At 42.9% G+C, this 17575-nt stretch overlaps 2 gene segments (V, D, J or C); both read right to left on the bottom strand.

Annotated features, from left to right (window-relative positions):
• The window catches only part of LOC123951625, a 54244-nt gene extending 42038 nt beyond the window's left edge, over positions 1 to 12206 (bottom strand). The window contains 2 exon segments of the C gene segment in view: positions 11662 to 11960; positions 12078 to 12206. Of these exon segments, the coding sequence occupies positions 11662 to 11960; positions 12078 to 12126 (348 nt within the window).
• LOC123951612 overlaps positions 1 to 17575 on the bottom strand; it is a 366823-nt gene that overhangs the window by 50708 nt on the left and 298540 nt on the right.

Raw genomic sequence — 17575 nt, forward strand, 5'->3', positions numbered from 1 at the left:
ACATCCTCCATATTAGATTAACCCAAGATTCAGGAGGCATCTGAGTCTGTGACCCTGCCCCCCAGGAGCTACTTTGCTCTCCTCAGATACAGGGTACTCCCCTCCTCCCCCATCCCATGGACAGTGAGGCTGCTCTGGTCTCTTCTTTCTTTCTCTCCATCAACCAGGACACTAAAGCAATGTCCCTGATATCCTCAGATCACGAGCCAGTTGCTGAAGCTTCCCACCCTTCCCTTCCAGAACCTTCCTTCTGATCTGTCCTCCCGAGGCTACCACCACATTCCAGAGTTTGGGAACATTTCCTCAATGTGGGGCAGGCTTCTGTGTCGCTAACAGTGGGACTGGAAGAAAAGAGAATCCTGTAGATGGCCAGGAGCCCCAAAACATCTCCCTCCGTCTTTTGTCCTTTAATGTAATGTGCTTCGTTCTGTGCCATCCATCTGTCCCTGTCTCTCCCAGGCCACCTTCGGTGCCTGCTCTCAGCCCCCTCCTCAGAGGTACCACTCAATAAATCTGCTGCCTCGCCCACCCAACCTTGGATAATGGTCTCTGGACACCAATTTTCACACCTGCCTCTTCTCCACTGAGGAGCCCTTTCTTAAAAACCGCTGTAGAAGAACACGTTTATCCCTTTAAGTGCACAGCAATATTTTTCCTACGGTGGAATCCCTACAGAACGTTCACTGTACTTCATACCCTAGTTTACTCATGCTAGTCCTGAGGAAGTGCTCTATCCTGTGTTTTCCTGTTATATGATTAACCTTTGAAAGACCTCATGAGAAATATTTGTATCCTCAGTTATCTTTTAATGGGTGATAGAGTGTTCAATGTTATCAAATTTTCTCGTTTATCGTGATCAGAAACGTAACCTTCATAATAAGGACTGTTAGTGCCCTCTAGTGGCATTTTGCTGCAATAGGCAGAAAAAGGGTCGCAAAGATGCTCTCGTTTTAATCCCCATCAATTGTGAATGTTTAGATTCCATTAAGAAGGGAATTAAGGTGATGGATACAATTAAGGGTACTAATCAGCTGACCTGAGCTAGGGAAGCCCAGTCTAATCACATGGGTCTTTTTTTTTTTTAAAGATTTTATTTATTTATTTGACGGGCAGAGGGAGAGGGAGATGCAGGCTCCCCACTGAGCAGAGAGCTTGATGTGGGGCTCAATCCCATGACCCTGGGATCCTGACCTGAGCTGAAGGCAGATGCTTAACTGACTGAGCCCCCCAGAGGGCCCTAATTACCTGGGTCTTTAAAAGCAGGAAACTTCCTAGCTGTGTTTGGAGGGAGGCGTAAGTGTGGAAGAAGGGCTGGGGAGATGGAATGTTCCTGGTTGTGAAGACAGGGGAAGGCGATCATGAGGCAGGGGTATTTGAGTCTCTCCTAGAGCCTTCAGAAAGAAATGTAGTGCTGCCAATGCACTGGTTTTGGCTGAAGGAGATCACTGTTGGACTTCTCACCTCCAGAACTGGAAAATCATAGATTTGTGTTGTTTTAAGCCACTTGAGTGTGTGGTAACTTGTTATTGCAGAAAACATCCAACCACTAAGACTAAAAAATCCATGGCAAGATGCAGTAAGAAAACGTTAAGATAGGTAAAAGCAAAGGAAAAGCTACTAACTGGGTGGGGCACAGTGTCTGTGGGTGGGGCTTGGGCTCATGAGGGCAGAGTGTTGCCTGCCTTGGGTTTGCCATCTTTGTGCAGAGGATGCAGCTGCATTAATAAACTGCTGGACTGGGGCATCTGCTTACTCCTGGAACATTCAAGCGTCAAGGAGAGCTCATTCTTCTTCTTTCTCTCTCCTCTCTGTCTCCCTCTCCCTCCCTCTTTCTCCCTCTGCATGCCTGAGCACCTGGGTGGTCCTCTTGCAAGGGGATGGAAGCAGCAAAGGGAGTGGGCTTCTGTTGATATTCACAATAAACACAAATCTAATTCCCTGCTATTTGGAAAGTGACTTCCTGCATGCTGGGTCACAAGCTGCCCCCTGTACCCGCAGCAGAAACTCACTGGCTCTGTGCTACTTAGCAGAGGCCGTGCCCACGGTGCTGGTCCCTGACAGTCAGACCAAAGGCAGGATTTTCCCCGGGAGAACAGGCCCTCTGAGGCTGGCAGTGACACCTGCCGGAACATTCTGATCCTAAGCCTGTGCAGAGGAGGTATTTGCAGAAATGGAGCATGCCAACAGCAGAAATTGGCAGCATCCTCCTTCAAAAACAGCATCATCTGATTCAAACGCTTGTCCTTATTATCCCTTTGCCTCTTCTTTGGCTTCTCCCACAGTGGCTTTCTTCAGCAGCAGCCTTCTTTCAAGGGCTCGGAAACAGGGCTCTGTGTTAATTTTCTACCACTGCTATAACACAGTACCACAAACTCAATGGCTTAAGACAACACAAATTTATTATCTTACTGTAGGTTAGAGGTTTGACATGAGTCTCTCTGGGTAAAGATCAGGGTGTGATGGGGCTCTGTGCTCTTCTGGAGGCTCTGGGGACAATCCCTTTCTTTGCTTTCTGTACCTTCAAATAGAGCCCCAGTAGGTGGGACCCCTTCCACATCATTCTGTAAGGACCCATGTTTTTAATTGGGCCCACCTGGGTAATCCAGAATAATCTCACCATCTATCTCAAGGTCAACTGATCCACAATTTTAACTCTACCTACAAAAAAAAAGTCTCTTTTGCCACGTTGTAAGGCAATATATTCATAGATTCTGAGGATTAGCAAATGAATATTTGGGGGGTGCATTATTTTGCCTATTAGGAACTCTTTGCCAGAAAAGGAAGGTAAGTCTGGGAACTGACTAAACTTAAGACATACAATTTTTAGGGGGAGGTGAGCAGGCATGCCTAGGGTCCAGTCATCGTTGACATTGCTGAACCATTCTATCCTTTCCTTTAATAGACCTATAATGAGTATCAATTATGTGGCAGGTGCTGCTTTAGCCTATGGGAACACAGACACGAACAAAAAAAGATAACATTCCTATCTCCATGCTGATAATCTTGAACACGGATCATTCACGGAACCTGTGTGCCATGCACGGGGCAAGATTCTGGGGAAGGAATGATGGAAACAAATATCTTCTTAAAGTAGTCCAAAGGGAAGTTAGCTGTCCCAGTAATCATTTTAATTTGGCATCTGCCGAAAGGAAGAATTGTGTAAGGTGTGGTGGGAGTGCTGAGGAAGGAGCCCACAATCTTGGGAAAACAGAACACATTTCAGATGTTGCTATTTTAAGTAATATTTTGAAGAGCAAAATGAGTTTGTCAGATGGGCCATTCGAGGGAAATATGTGCTCCGTGTTTGGAAATGGCTCGAGTTCAGTGTTGCTGGAGTAGAGCGTGTGAGAACGTGAGTGCTGGAAGGTGTGGCTGGGTTTTCTTGTAGGGTTGTCATTGTACTTTAAATATGCAGGAAATGTTGTCCACTGCCACAGGTCTCCGTCCTGGGTCTTTATTTATGTCTCGTCCCCAAACCACCACCATACGCAGGGCTCTGCTGGTCTGTATCAAGCTTGGGATTTGGTAGACTGAAGGAAAAAGAGAACTTGTCAGTGTAGTATACACACGCTTTAAGAGCTGGTAAACATAGGGAGACAGAGGGGTAATTATCTTGTGTGTCAATCAAGCTGGATCTGGTCAAGTCATTTGTTTTTCCTCCTCCTATGAGAAGGCCTGAAATTTCTGAAGCACTGGCCCACTCTAGCTACTCACAGCACATGGGTATGTCTTCCCCATGCCCAATTGTGATGGACTTAATGGAGAAAGAGATCCGTAACTCAAGAAGGAAAAATAAACAGTTCTTTATCATTATCCTAGACTCTAATGAGAACTTGACATTCTAATACAAAGATGTCTTTTTGGTAAGGGACTTAAATTCCTTCCTTTCAAAGTATTAAAGGAATTATCATATGTTTCTTTCCATGATAGTAAGTTTAGATTTTATGTTTGTTAGACCACAGAGGGCCAATGATAGGTGCAGGGGGAGAGAGTGACCTGGCCAGAGTTTTGCAATAAGCAAGATTGCACTTGGTACTGGGATGCTAACCTGCATTAGATAGGGGAGGCTGGAGCCCAAGATGTGGATAAAGAGGCTACTAAATTTACCTGAGGAGCTGATAAGAGCATAACATGACAGTGGTTGCGCTGAGAGAAGGGATGAAGAGAAAAGTTCTGTAGGCATTAGCAATCAAAGCTCTTAAATACAGGTCGAATGTCTAGGGTCTAAGAGGAAGAGGAACGTAGCACAACTTCAATCTCATGCAAGTAAATGACTCATACTTGAATTCATTAAATCAGGGAACAAGAGGGTAGTTTGTAGGGCAAAGATGACATGTTGTGTTTCAACTCCAGTGGGAGATGTCCTGGATGGACTTAAGTTCAAATTAAGAATCAGGGTGGAGAGGACAGATCTAGGACTCATTAATCACGAAGTGGGATTCTTGTGTTCCCCATCTTGGGATAGTGGACAGCAGCCAGCTTGTAGAGAAAGACAAGACTGATGCCATCTCAGAGAGGACCTTTTCTCTCCAAGAAAGTACCTTTTCTCTCTTCTAGTTATCACACTCTCCGATTATGGCAGCAGGTGGCAATTCAGTCTTACTTAACTCATTAACTTAAATAATTAGCTTAAGGCTACCCTGACGAGGGCTGTTGTCTAATCTTGGAAGGGTAAGCCAATTCACGAGATGGACAGTTTGCCACCTGAGACACTGATCTGTATCCAGATGGGCCCCCAATTTCTCTAGGAAACTTTCACAAATTGGCTGGTAACAAAACTAAAATCATACTAGATATCATCCCATTCACTGGATCCTGGTATTTGTTGTTTTCTGGAGGCTCTGCCTTGAGGTTTTTCGTCTCCCAACTCATTGGAATTTCGAAGAATTATGCTACTTCCTCAAATAATCAATCAACAGATAAGATATTTCTATGGTAGCTTACCTCAAAATTCACAGGAATGAAGCTCATTATAGATTGTGTTCCCTCTGCCAACCAGTTTTATTCTCTTCCAAAAAGTTCTCTCAACCTTCACTCCATCCCTTTCCCTGATCTCATCTCTCATCCATTTTCTCAGTCCAGAGACCAAAACAATTTGGTTCCTTATCCTGAGGCCTTGGTGTCTTTCCAGTAGGAGCTAGACCTTTCCTCCTTACCCTTCCTTCATATAGCTTCCTTTTGCTCCCTTTACCAAAGGCCATGCCATTCTACTTTTATACTGTGTCCTTGATAAAACAGTTGGAAGAAAACTTGAACTATTGTGTGGCTAGGACTCATAAACATCTCTCAAGTAGTTCTGAGTTCTAATTCAGTGTATTTGATTGCATGCTCTCTGAATTTCTTGTCCCGATATTCTTGGCATTTGTTCTCCTTTGTTGTGGTAGACAGAATTCTAAGAACAACCAGCAGTGACCCTCTCCTGTGTATGGTCCCTTCCCCTTTGAGTGTAAGAGGTACCTGTAAATATAATGAAATCTTGCTCCCGTGACTGTGTTTCATTATTTGGCAAAAGGGATATTATCCAGCTGAGCCTGTCCTGATGCAATCACATGAGCCATTCAAGGCACAGTTTTCTGCAGCTGGTAAGCAGAGGGGAGGTCACAGAGCTTCCTAAAGCATCCTAAAGGATTTGATGTGCATTTCTGTCCTTGAAGATGGAGGGGACCAGAGCGAGACTGCAAGGACCTGCCGGCAGACCCCAGTGACCGCCAAGGAAACAGGAACCTGTAACCTGCCTCTCATTTGCACCATTTGTTATGCAGCAACAGAAAATGAATACAGTTTGTTATGTGCAACATTTCCCTTTGGGAAACTATGCAGTGATCCTGTTGCATCTCTGATCTGTCTGTTTGGCACCACGGGTTTTGATTTAAAAAAAAAATTACAGCTGCATCTACTCAGGTGAAGTTCTGCTCCCTAACGATCCCTGAGAACAAACATATTTCATGTCTCTTATTCAACCAACCCTTCTCCCTCCACTAAGTTTTTCCTCCTTCTCTGTCATCCTGAGTCCACGAGTTGTCTGAAAACTGGTCTTGACCTACCACACCCTCTGTTACTCACCTGATTTTCCCCTACAAGTCCATTAGGCATCGAGAGATACCATCGTGGAATCTTTGAAGGATCTTTGTAAATCTTTTTGTCTTTTGGTTGTGTCTTTACTTGTTCAGAATTCTGTTTTATCACAAAATTTCCCCACATCTGCATCTCAGAAATTAAGTTTGTCTTAGGCAATAGTCACTTTGGGTTAATGCCTTCTAGTCTTAGTGCAATGTTAGCCAGGGGTGAACCCTTGGATTAAGACAGGAGAGATGTCTTGGAGGGACAAGAATGGGGGAAAATTAAGGAATATTACAGTCAAGGCATGGCTTTAAAATTTCTCCTAATTTGGGTCAGGACTCTTGAAGGCAAGGTCTCCTTCCTCCTTGGCTTGCCCCTTTCTTATGCAGAGAAGATACGTGGCTCACTGCTGGTGCAGAGGTACACAGACGTCTGGTTGGTGCTGGCAGATTCCAGGGTCAGGGAAAAAGATTGCAAGTCATTTTGAGAAACACGACACCCCTGAGGGACATCTCCTTTTTCAAAGTTTCTGGCACCAGTTGAGTAGTAGATCAGCCACAGTCCAAATCCTGGGTCTTGGCGATACCAGTACATCAAAACAGAGTCCATATCCTGCAAACACTGTAGGGTTAATTCCTTTCCTGTCCTCACGATCCTATGTCTTGGGAACTGTGTGACCACAGCACCCTTGAGGCCTGTGGCAGAAAAAAAAAAAGTGGCCAAATAAAGACAGAGCCTGTGAAGGGGAGACTGAGCCTACCATCCTGAAGAAGCATCCTGTAGTTGGAGCCTGGGAAGCCCTTGACGGGTGTCTGGAACTGACCTACTCTGATGAGACAAATGACAACACAGCAAAGGACTCTGTTGTTCATGGCAGCATCTGATGAAGAATGCTGGCCGGGGCTGTGATGCATTTAGTCTGAGGCCAAGGCTTTTCACCTACTTCCTGGCCAGAGACCACACCCTCCTCCTTCGCTGCTTCAAAAAAGAACCAAAAGCCTCAGAGAGGTAACAGAATGTGGCCAGTTTCATTTTTCCAGGTCACGTAATTGTTCGTGATGTTCTCTTATAAAATTTGCATGGCAGATTTTTACCTCTATGAATTCTAATTTCCCTTGTGGGATATATTCTTTGTGATATGGTGGGTTTGTGTCTTGAATTCTTAGTAGACTCTTACGGTAAGTTGAGTCCTGTTGCATGGGCCCTCGAGGGTTTTCTCCAAACATTTCTCTGGGAATTCTCTTCCATTTTATCCCTCTACCCAACTTGAAGTTTTTCTCTAAAAGCACTCTAATCTTTATCTAGCTTAATATTATTCATTTTCATGAATTTCTGCTATACGGTCTCAGCATGCTTTCCCTATAATGCTTGTGTCCCTTCTCTTTCTGTGGGCTGCCTCGTAAGGGAGTGAACAGGTGTGGTGAAGAGAATGAAGCCATTAAGTATACACAAATCCAGGAAAATCTGGGAGGTGCCCAGAACATGCTTTCAGGTCATTTGGGTCTGGTGTAGGAACTCCTCTTACCGGAGGTTCCGCCAGATAGAACTGGGTGTGGGCAAATACTATGAAGGAACTTGTAGCTACTGATGCCTTTGAGTGATCTAGTAATCGCTCTCAAAACTGCTTGCTGGGGGTGGGGGGGAAGCATTTTTGGGAAATTGTGAGATGTGAGTGGCCATGGATGAACTGAAGTTCAAACATCATAGATGTGGCTTTTTGCTAGGTAACATTATTTCTAGGAAGATCTTTTTTCCTCAAATTCTAGGCCACCTGAGGATGTGGCTGTAGATCGCCGTAGATAAGCTGCTAGTACAGAAGTGTGAAGGTGTCTCCAGGGCCTGAGGAAAGCCTCCTCCTTCTTCCAGGAGACACCGTGCACATCAGGGACACTTTTTCAGTCCTGCCGGCAACAAGCGAGCAGTGGATCAGCGGTCACCCCAACGCTGGGACTTTGTCACGCCAGAACATTCTGTTATGAACAACGTCCTAAAGACACCCAAGCAAAAGCTTGTCCCCTGCCTCGTTCTGTTTTATATCTAGATTCTGGATTACGCTAATACCCAAGTGACCTATGGGAGAAGGGTATAGAAGTTGTAGATAGTGGGGGGATAAAAAGGCTTGTGCTAGAACCTAGAAATCCCAGTATATGACTGTTCTGTGTGCTCTATGATCTCACCTGCTGCCAGGAGACAAAACACTGTCTTTAGAGGGGCCTGATACCCAAGGCAGGACCAGAGAAGGAGCAGGTCTTCTTGCAGCTCTTGTCGACCAGTAGGAGGTTTGCCTGTGATGTCACGGTGTCCGCCCACGCCCACAGTCCCGGATCCTGCAGATATGGAGTCCTTCCTCCCCTTTACAGAGCAATACTAAGTTAAGCTTGACTTCCCAGGGCAATTCAGAAACAATCCTTTTGGGTTTATACATACTCTCCCTTTGCATTCTTTCTGAGTCAGACTTAGTTTTTCTTCTACAACATCCTTTAACAACCATTATTGCCACTAGGTTAGCGGTCAACATGGAGCCTCTAGAAGGAAACTGCCTGGATTTGAACACCGGTTCTGCCGCTTCCTCTCATCTTAGGCAAGTAAATGAACTGTTTAGTGCTTCACTTTTACTATCACCGATTTGTGCCAATCCAAGTGTGCACCTGATGGAGTGGTGATAATCAAATGAGTTAAAATGAGAAGTGGTTGTAACAATGTCTAGTATATGGTAACCACTCCTTAAGATGTAGCTCTCAAAATGGTTAACTAGTAGCACTGCACTAATACTACTGTTACTGATGCCATTATCTATTACTGAGTCTAATTTCTACGCTGGGGATTTTGTTAGGCAATCTACATACATTTTCTTGACTAGAGAAACCTCTGGGAGCCATGTATTACTGATTCCATTTTATAAATGAGGAAGTTATCTTTAGAGAGGTTTAGTAACTTGGCAAAACTAGAAAGTAACCAGGTAAGTCTAATTCCAAAACCTGTATTTTCAACAACTAATAATGAATTTCTTGAAGATTCTTTATCTCTTTCCTTTAAGAGTTTGATGGGAGCCTTCTTCTTGCAGGAATTATTTTTCAAGTTACTCTAACTTCAAATCTAAAAGCACACTTGGGGGTGCCCGGGTGGCTCAGTGGGTTAAGCCGCTGCCCTCGACTCAGGTCATGATCTCAGGGTCCTGGGATCAAGTGCCGCATTGGGCTTTCTGCTCAGCAGGGAGCCTGCTTCCCTCTCTCTCTGCCTACTTGTGATCTCACTCTGTCAACTAAATAAAATCTTTAAAAATAAAAATTAAAACCACACTTGGCATGTCATCCCCCATCTGCCGGAAAGACAAAATATCCTTTATTCTCAGGTGTCCTAGGCTAGATCTCTCTATTCTTGTCGAAAACCATGAACATACTTATAGCAGGTAGCTGACTCAAGGCCCCCCCCCCTTTTTTTTTCTGAATTCTAAATTCTAAATTCTTGGTGGATTTCTTGTCTATAGGTCTGTTGCTGTCCATGTCCATGTTCTGTCCTTTAGTTGTCCTATTTCTTATTTCTGAACAAATTTCCTTTAGCATTCAGCAAGTCTTAAGTGATTCCTAGCCCTTTCTTAACACTTGGAATCATCCTTGTAATCAGGTTGGTCTCTTATTATGAGAATTAGGAGAGAATTCTGAAGACTTTGGTCTTCATGTAAACATTTCTGTTTATAGCAAATATTTCATCCAACTGAACATATTTTTGTTTTAGCTTTTTCTGTTCCTTTGACTACCACTTTGCTTCCAGTAAAGGAGATGATTTTAGGGAATGTGATTCTGGGAATGTACATACTGTCAAATGTACCATAAACTCCCTTCCCACCTTTCGTTTTCATTGCTACTGTGGTTGCTGGAATGGTGACAGTGCACGTATTTCTCTTACAGCCATTAGCCATTGTTCTGCTGAGACTTTCTATCTGCATTAGAGTCAGTTTTGTGAAACTGTATTTTCCAAAAACGTGATCCACTTAGGCTTGGAAGTTACTTGTAGAAAATTGTACAAAATACTGTTTCAAAAAATGTACTCTATTTCCTTTTATCATTTCTTACTTAGTATATTTGCTCTCTCTGTCTTTTAGTTGACATTCAATTTTCTGTTTTTCCCAAGAAATTAGCTTATTTATTTCTTAGTTTTACTGTTTCAAAATTTGCTTTTATGTTTATCTATCTATCATTCCTTTTATATTTGCTCTTTCAGATGCTTTTCATTTCTTATTGTGGATTCAAGGAACTTTCAATGTCATTTTCTTTTAAGCTGATGAGTTTAATATTTTTCTGTAAGGCAAGTTTGCTAACTATGAAATCTCTTAGTTTTTGCTTATCTGGGAATGTCTTTATTTCGTCTTTATTTTCAAAGGATAGCTTTGTTGGGTATAGAATTCTTGGTGACTTTTGTTTGTTTCTTGCTGCATTTCACACTATCTTCTTACCTCCATCATTTCTGGTGCAAAGTCAGGAGTCAGCCATATTGCCGATCCCCCACACATGATGAGTCATTTACTCCCATTTTGATTATTTTGGTAAACTTGGTGGCATTCCACAAATCTCTACATTTAGTTCATTTTTGTGTAGAAAGCATTTGTCTGAAGAGCACTCTGGGGGGATCTCCTGACAAACCAATAGAGTTCCAAAATACATAAAGTAGAAATAGACAGGAATGACAGAAGAAATGAACATATCAAAACTATACTTAGTGGTTTCAATAGTCAACCTTCAAAAACTGATCATACCAACTAGACAGAGAACAAGTCAGGGTAAATAGACTTGAAAAACACTATTAACTAAGTTGACCTAACTGATGGTTTTTGAACACTCTACTCAACAACCACAGAACGCATTGTTTTCAGAAACATAGAATGTTTTCCAAATAGACCACCTATTATACCATAAAACAATCTCAGCATATATAAAAGGATTGAGAAAATGCAAAGTATCCTCCCTGATCAAACGGTTTAAAAATAAACAACAGAAAGAAATTTGGGAAATGCCCCAATACTTGCAAATTTGACAATATACTCTTAAATGAATCACGGATTAACAGAAGAAACCTCAAGGGAAATTATATTTTTAACTAAATGAAGGCAGAAATATATCAAATCACATGGAATGCAGTAGGGACTAAGGGGATATTTATAGCCTTAAATGACTACAGGAGAGAAAAAAAAAACAAAGGTCTGCATTATAATCTAAATTTCCACCTTCAGAAACTGTAAAGAGAAGCCAAAAGTGAACACAAAATAAGAATAAGGAAGGAATAATAAAGATCAAATTTGGAATCAATCAAATAGAAATCCGTGGTGGAGCTTAAGGTGGTTACTTGAAACCATCTGCAGAACTAATGAACTCTAGTTAGATTGAACAAAGTACCTGACCTGGACTGGGCCATTCCCCAGTGTGGTAGAGACAGACCCAGGATCAGTTTTGTACCCAGACTGCTGCCCAGAGCACACTGCCGTCTCAGGGCTGAGGAGTCTGGGGAGATTCGCAGTGGCTTTTGTAGTTTCTGATGAGGTTAGGTGGGGCTTCCTCACCTTTGTAACTAGGCTTTTTATGCAGGCTGTAGGTGCCTGTGTGGCACTGTGTATTCACTGCTGGCACAGAGGTACAGAGATGTCTGTGAGGGGCTGGCAGACTCTAGGGTCAGGGGAAAATGCTCCTTCCTTATTCTGGAGACAGTTGATCCAGAGGCGAGCTCTTCCTTCTCTGTGGTATTAACACCATACGAATAATGGATCAGCTGTAGCGCCTTTCCTGGGTCTTGGCGATACCAGTACATGTACTCATAGCCCATAGGTTGAAAGCATTCCAGAACAATCTTCTTTCCTATCCCTGAAACACAGTATCTCGGGGTCTGGGTGATACCAGCATCTACGAGGCCTGAGAAAAGGAGACAAAAATTAACAACAAAGGCCTTGATGCTGCAACCAGGTGAAGAACCAGAACAAGGGAAAATGTTCCTTTCTAATTTTAGAGAAATCTGTGTCTAAGACTTACCTGCCTCCAGAAGGTAAAGGGCCACGTAGCAGAGGAGCCTGACAGCCATAGCACAGTTAGGGCCAGAAAGGTGTCTCCCAGTTCTGGGGGAGTGGGATGGGCTCTTGATGAAGTCATCGTGTGACAACATAGTCCCTGCAAACTATGTGGGCCCCACGGCCATCCTGTTGATACAGTGTCATCTCTATCCCTTTACCCATTAAAGGACTAATATTTTTGTTTATTTCTCTCATCCGAAGTAGGCTAGATCCTTGCTTATTTGTTTTAACTCAACTTCTACTCTCTTTGCCACATGTTAAATTGCAGCTGCTTTATAAACTGTGAAAATGAGGACTGCAGAGCTTCGAAAGGCTGTAACAGGACGATTTGACCAAATCTGGAAGGTCAGGAAAGGAAGTGAGGTTTGAGGTGGGTCCTGAAGGTTGAGTTGGAACGAGTTCCTCCGCAAAGCTACAACAGAAGAGCTCAAAAGAAGGACGCGGTGACCAGGGTGGCTCCAGCAGACAGGCGTGAGAGTCCACGTTGAGAGGATCACATGGGGGAACCCATTTAGATAACGTGTGTAAAGGGCTTAGGGCAGGAACTGACATTTGCTGAGTTCTCAGAAAAGTTATTGTTCTTACTGTATGATAATTAGGCCACCTTTTCTGTCTTGTTTCTCATCAACTCAGGGTTCAGGTTTCACCAGTTTTATCAACTTAGGCTCTTTATATTCAGTTCATCTTTCTGTGAACTGCACTGTCAATCATGACAGAATAAAAAATTCAAACCTGTGGTTCTTTCCAATCATGCTTCTGTAACGCTGCCTAAAACATATTGGGTACTGCTACAGTAAACAACCTCCAAGCCCAAACCTATCCTCTCTCCTCTATTGCTTTTCAACAGAAAAGTCTTTAGCTTCCTTTAGTCGTGAGTCACAAAGATGAATCCCTGGATCCCTTCCCCCTTCCTCTGCTCCCTTTGCCCTGGTTCGCCAGGATCCACAGTTGATGTTCAGTCAAATTCTTGCTAAGCTGCTGCTGACCTGGGGGTTTGGATTTGACTGTTTGGCTCCACTCTTTGAGGATCACTTTTATGTATTTTATATATGAGAACTATAGGGTCCCGCTCACTCTTGCTCTCTCCTATGTCCCAAAAGAATATAACAATTTTGACTTACCAAACTCTGAGATATTCTTGTCTCATTTAAGACTTCTTTAAGACAAGACTAATCATGAAAATGGAATGACATTTGTTCCTTGCTCTTCCTTTGAAAGCTGGCCTTACTTTAATAGGTGGCATCCAAGAAGAAAAAATAATAATGAAATTTTACTGCCCCCTGCTGAAAAAAATGTGAAAAGGATGAACAGACACTTAGAGATTTGAGAAGGGTCTTTCTGATGAATTTTAAAGAAATAGGAAGGGGAGAGGCCCCAAATTGGTCCAGGTATGAGAAGATTTAAGGATGAATGATGAGCTGATCACAGTCCTCAGCAGTAACTGGATGTAAAATCTGATTCTCATGGTAGAACGGATTAAAGAAGAGGGAAGAACCCAAGGGGTGGATGTTGGGTTGGGAGGAGATATGAGAGGCTAGGGTCTCACTTGGATGAAGGGGTGCTTGAAGGCAGGAATGACTATCCAGCCCTTGTTGCCAGGGCAGGAATGACTTATACATGGCCCACCTTCTGATATAGTTGGGGAAGTGTTTGGAGCAGCTGCTGAGAATTTCTCAGTGTCAACAATTAAGGACGCAGCAATTATAAAAAAAATAATCGTTACATATGTCTCCACACGTTTGGTCCAGTAAAACACCCTCTCTCATTTTCTAATGTTCTTAGTCTTCTTATAGAATTGCGCCTAACCAAACATATTTTCTTTCTTTTAAAAGGACTTCTAGGTGGGGGGTGAGGAGGACTTAAATAAACATGCACCAGAACTCGGAAAACATGTTACTTGGAAGAAAATCCTGAGGAACTACTTGAAAAACATTTTTTTTTTCCTTTCCTCCTTCCCTTCCTTCCTTTCTTCCATCTTTCCTTTACTAAGTCAGGCATTGTACTCAGTTCTAGGGATATAAAATCGGAGGGATATCACTCTTAAACTAAAGAATATATAGTCTCCAGAAGACCTCGTAAAGAATACGATAACTATAGTATTTGGAATGAATAAGAATTGAGTCTTCTGTCTGTGGGAGTCACAAACGCCTTTATTTATTTTTATTTTTTATTTTTAGACTACTTATTGGAAAGAGAGAGCATGAGTGAAGGAGGAGGAGGAGAGGCAGAGGGAGAAGCAGACTTACCGCTGAGCAGGAAACTTGACAAGGTGATTGATCCCAGGACCCCAAGATCTTGACCTGAGCCGAAGGCAGACACTTAATTGACTGAGCCACCCAGGTGCCCCACAAAAGCCTTTGTAGTTAAGCTAATCTCTAAGCTAAGGATTGAAGCATGTACAAGAGCAAACCAGGTAGCCAAGAAGTAGTAGCCCATTTCTTTTTTTTTTTTTTTCCATTTTATTTATTTTTTCAGCGTAACAGTATTCATTCTTTTTGCACAACACCCAGTGCTCCATGCAAAACGTGCCCTCCCCATTACCCACCACCTGTTCCCCCAACCTCCCACCCCTGACCCTTCAAAACCCTCAGGTTGTTTTTCAGAGTCCATAGTCTCTTATGGTTCGCCTCCCCTCCCCAATGTCCATAGCCCGCTCCCCCTCTCCCAATCCCACCTCCCCCCAGCAACCCCCAGTTTGTTTTGTGAGATTAAGAGTCATTTATGGTTTGTCTCCCTCCCAATCCCATCTTGTTTCATTTATTCTTCTCCTATCCCCCTACCCCCCCATGTTGCTTCTCCATGTCCTCATATCAGGGAGATCATATGATAGTTGTCTTTCTCCGATTGACTTATTTCACTAAGCATGATACGCTCTAGTTCCATCCATGTCGTCGCAAATGGCAAGATTTCATTTCTTTTGATGGCTGCATAGTATTCCATTGTGTATATATACCACATCTTCTTTATCCATTCATCTGTTGATGGACATCTAGGTTCTTTCCATAGTCTGGCTATTGTAGACATTGCTGCTATAAACATTCGGGTACACGTGCCCCTTCGGATCACTATGTTTGTATCTTTAGGGTAAATACCCAGTAGTGCGATTCCTGGGTCATAGGGTAGTTCTATTTTCAACATTTTGAGGAACCTCCATGCTGTTTTCCAGAGTGGTTGGACCAGCTTGCATTCCCACCAACAGTGGAGGAGGGTTCCCCTTTCTCCACATCCTCTCCAGCATCTGTCATTTCCTGACTTGTTAATTTTAGCCATTCTGACTGGTGTGAGGTGATATCTCATTGTGGTTTTGATTTGTATTTCCCTGATGCCGAGTGACGTGGAGCACTTTTTCATGTGTCTGTTGGCCATCTGGATGTCTTCTTTGCAGAAATGTCTGTTCATGTCCTCTGCCCATTTCTTGATTGGATTGTTTGTTCTTTGGGTGTTGAGTTTGCTAAGTTCCTTATAGATTTTGGATACTAGCCCTTTATCTGATATGTCGTTTGCAAATATCTTCTCCCATTCTGTCAGCTGTCTTTTGGTTTTGTTAACTGTTTCCTTTGCTGTGCAAAAGCTTTTGATCTTGATGAAATCCCAATAGTTCATTTTTGCCCTTGCTTCCCTTGCCTTTGCCGTTGTTCCTAGGAAGATGTTGCTGCGGCTGAGGTCGAAGAGGTTGCTGCCTGCATTCTCCTCAAGGATTTTGATGGATTCCTTTCTCACATTGAGGTCCTTCATCCATTTGGAGTCTATTTTCGTGTGTGGTGTAAGGAAGTGGTCCAATTTCATTTTTCTGCATGTTAGTAGCCCATTTCTAATGAGAAAAATCACTTGCGAAGTTGTATTTGTGCAACGAGGCTGGCTTGGTCTATTCAGGGAAACATAAACATAAAACACTGAACTACAGTCTGAAGGGCTGAGGGGAGCATGGAAGATCCGGCCATATTTTTAGACAGCGATCTGTTCATGAAGGGCTTTGTGTGCCATGTGAAGAACGCCAGATGCATTCTGGCTGCTGGCAATGTCTAAGGCCAAGTAAAGCAGATAAAGGGAAGAGGCTAGTAGACCCATGAGAAAGGCAGTGCATTTTTTTCTAGGGAATGGATGTTGAGGGTCTGCCTTAAAGTAGAAGGAAGGTAAGGGAGGGAGCAGCTGAATCAGATAAACACCTGTATTGTAAATTGTGATGGGTCCTCCACATCTCCCTTCAGGCAAGAAAGACAGTTTCCCTTTCTGCTAGGAATGCTGCTGATAAACAGCCCCCTTTGTGAACTGCCCTGTCTCTTTAGCCATCACCACCTTCTAAGGCATGCCCTTTCTCAGGGTGACCCATCACACTGGCATGGTTGCAAGAAAAGTTTATATAAAAGCTAGTCTCCTCACCTCAACTTTGGGTCGTTCTAAAGGCCATCATGGCTTCAAGGTCCCTGCAGCTCAACTAGAACTTTTGTTAAGGCTGTAGGACAGCCCAGCTTCTTTCTCAGCCTCTCCTTCTTTCTTTCCATTCTACCCATGTTGGCCAAAAATGACACTTTGTCATAACACACTGAACACTCCTGAATCTCCCCTGAAAAGTTAGTTTCCTAGAAAACCAAACCTATGGCAATATGGTATATAGAAATAATGGATTTGCTTTTTTTTTCTTTTATTTAAGTTCAATTAGTCAACATATAGTACATCATTGGTTTTGTATGTAGAGTTCAATAATTCATCAGTTGCATATAACACTGAGTGCTCATCACATCACGTGCCCTCTTTAATGCCCATCACCCAGTTACCCCATGCCCCCCCACCTCTCCAGCAGCCCTCGGTTTGTTTCCCAGAGTTAAGAGTCTCTCATGGTTTGTCTCCATCTCAGATTTCCTGTTCAGTTTTTCCTTCTTTCCTCTATGATCCTCTGTGTTGTTTCTTATATTCCACATATGAGCAAAACCATATAATTGTCTTTCTCTGATTGACTTGTTTCACTCAGCATAATACCTTCCAGTTCCATTCATGTTGATGTAAATGGTAAGTATTCATTCTTTTTGATGGCTGAGTAATATTCCATTGTATATATGAATCACATCTTCTTTATCCATTCATCTGTCAATGGACATCTTGGCTCTTTCCATAGTCTGGCCATTGTGAACATTGCTGCTATGAACACTGGGGTAAAGGTGCCCCTTCAGATCACATTTGTACCTTAGAAGTAATTGATTTGCAAATGGACTTAACATGAGGGCTTATGGAAAGAGGAATCTAGAATGATGGTTTCAGTCACTGAGAAGAGATACTGTGTATGGGCCAGAGGGGTACATTCAGGGTTAGGGGACAATAAATTTGGCAATAAATCACTTGAGTTTGAACTGTGGAGCATCCAGCCGGAAGTGTCTAGGAGACAGGTGAGTCTACCGGTTTGGAACTTATGAAAGAAATTGTTGTGATCATGGATGGGAATATTAAGAAAGAATATTTACACTA

Source organism: Meles meles, chromosome 10 (genome assembly GCF_922984935.1).
Source record: "Meles meles chromosome 10, mMelMel3.1 paternal haplotype, whole genome shotgun sequence".
NCBI lineage: Eukaryota > Metazoa > Chordata > Mammalia > Carnivora > Mustelidae > Meles > Meles meles.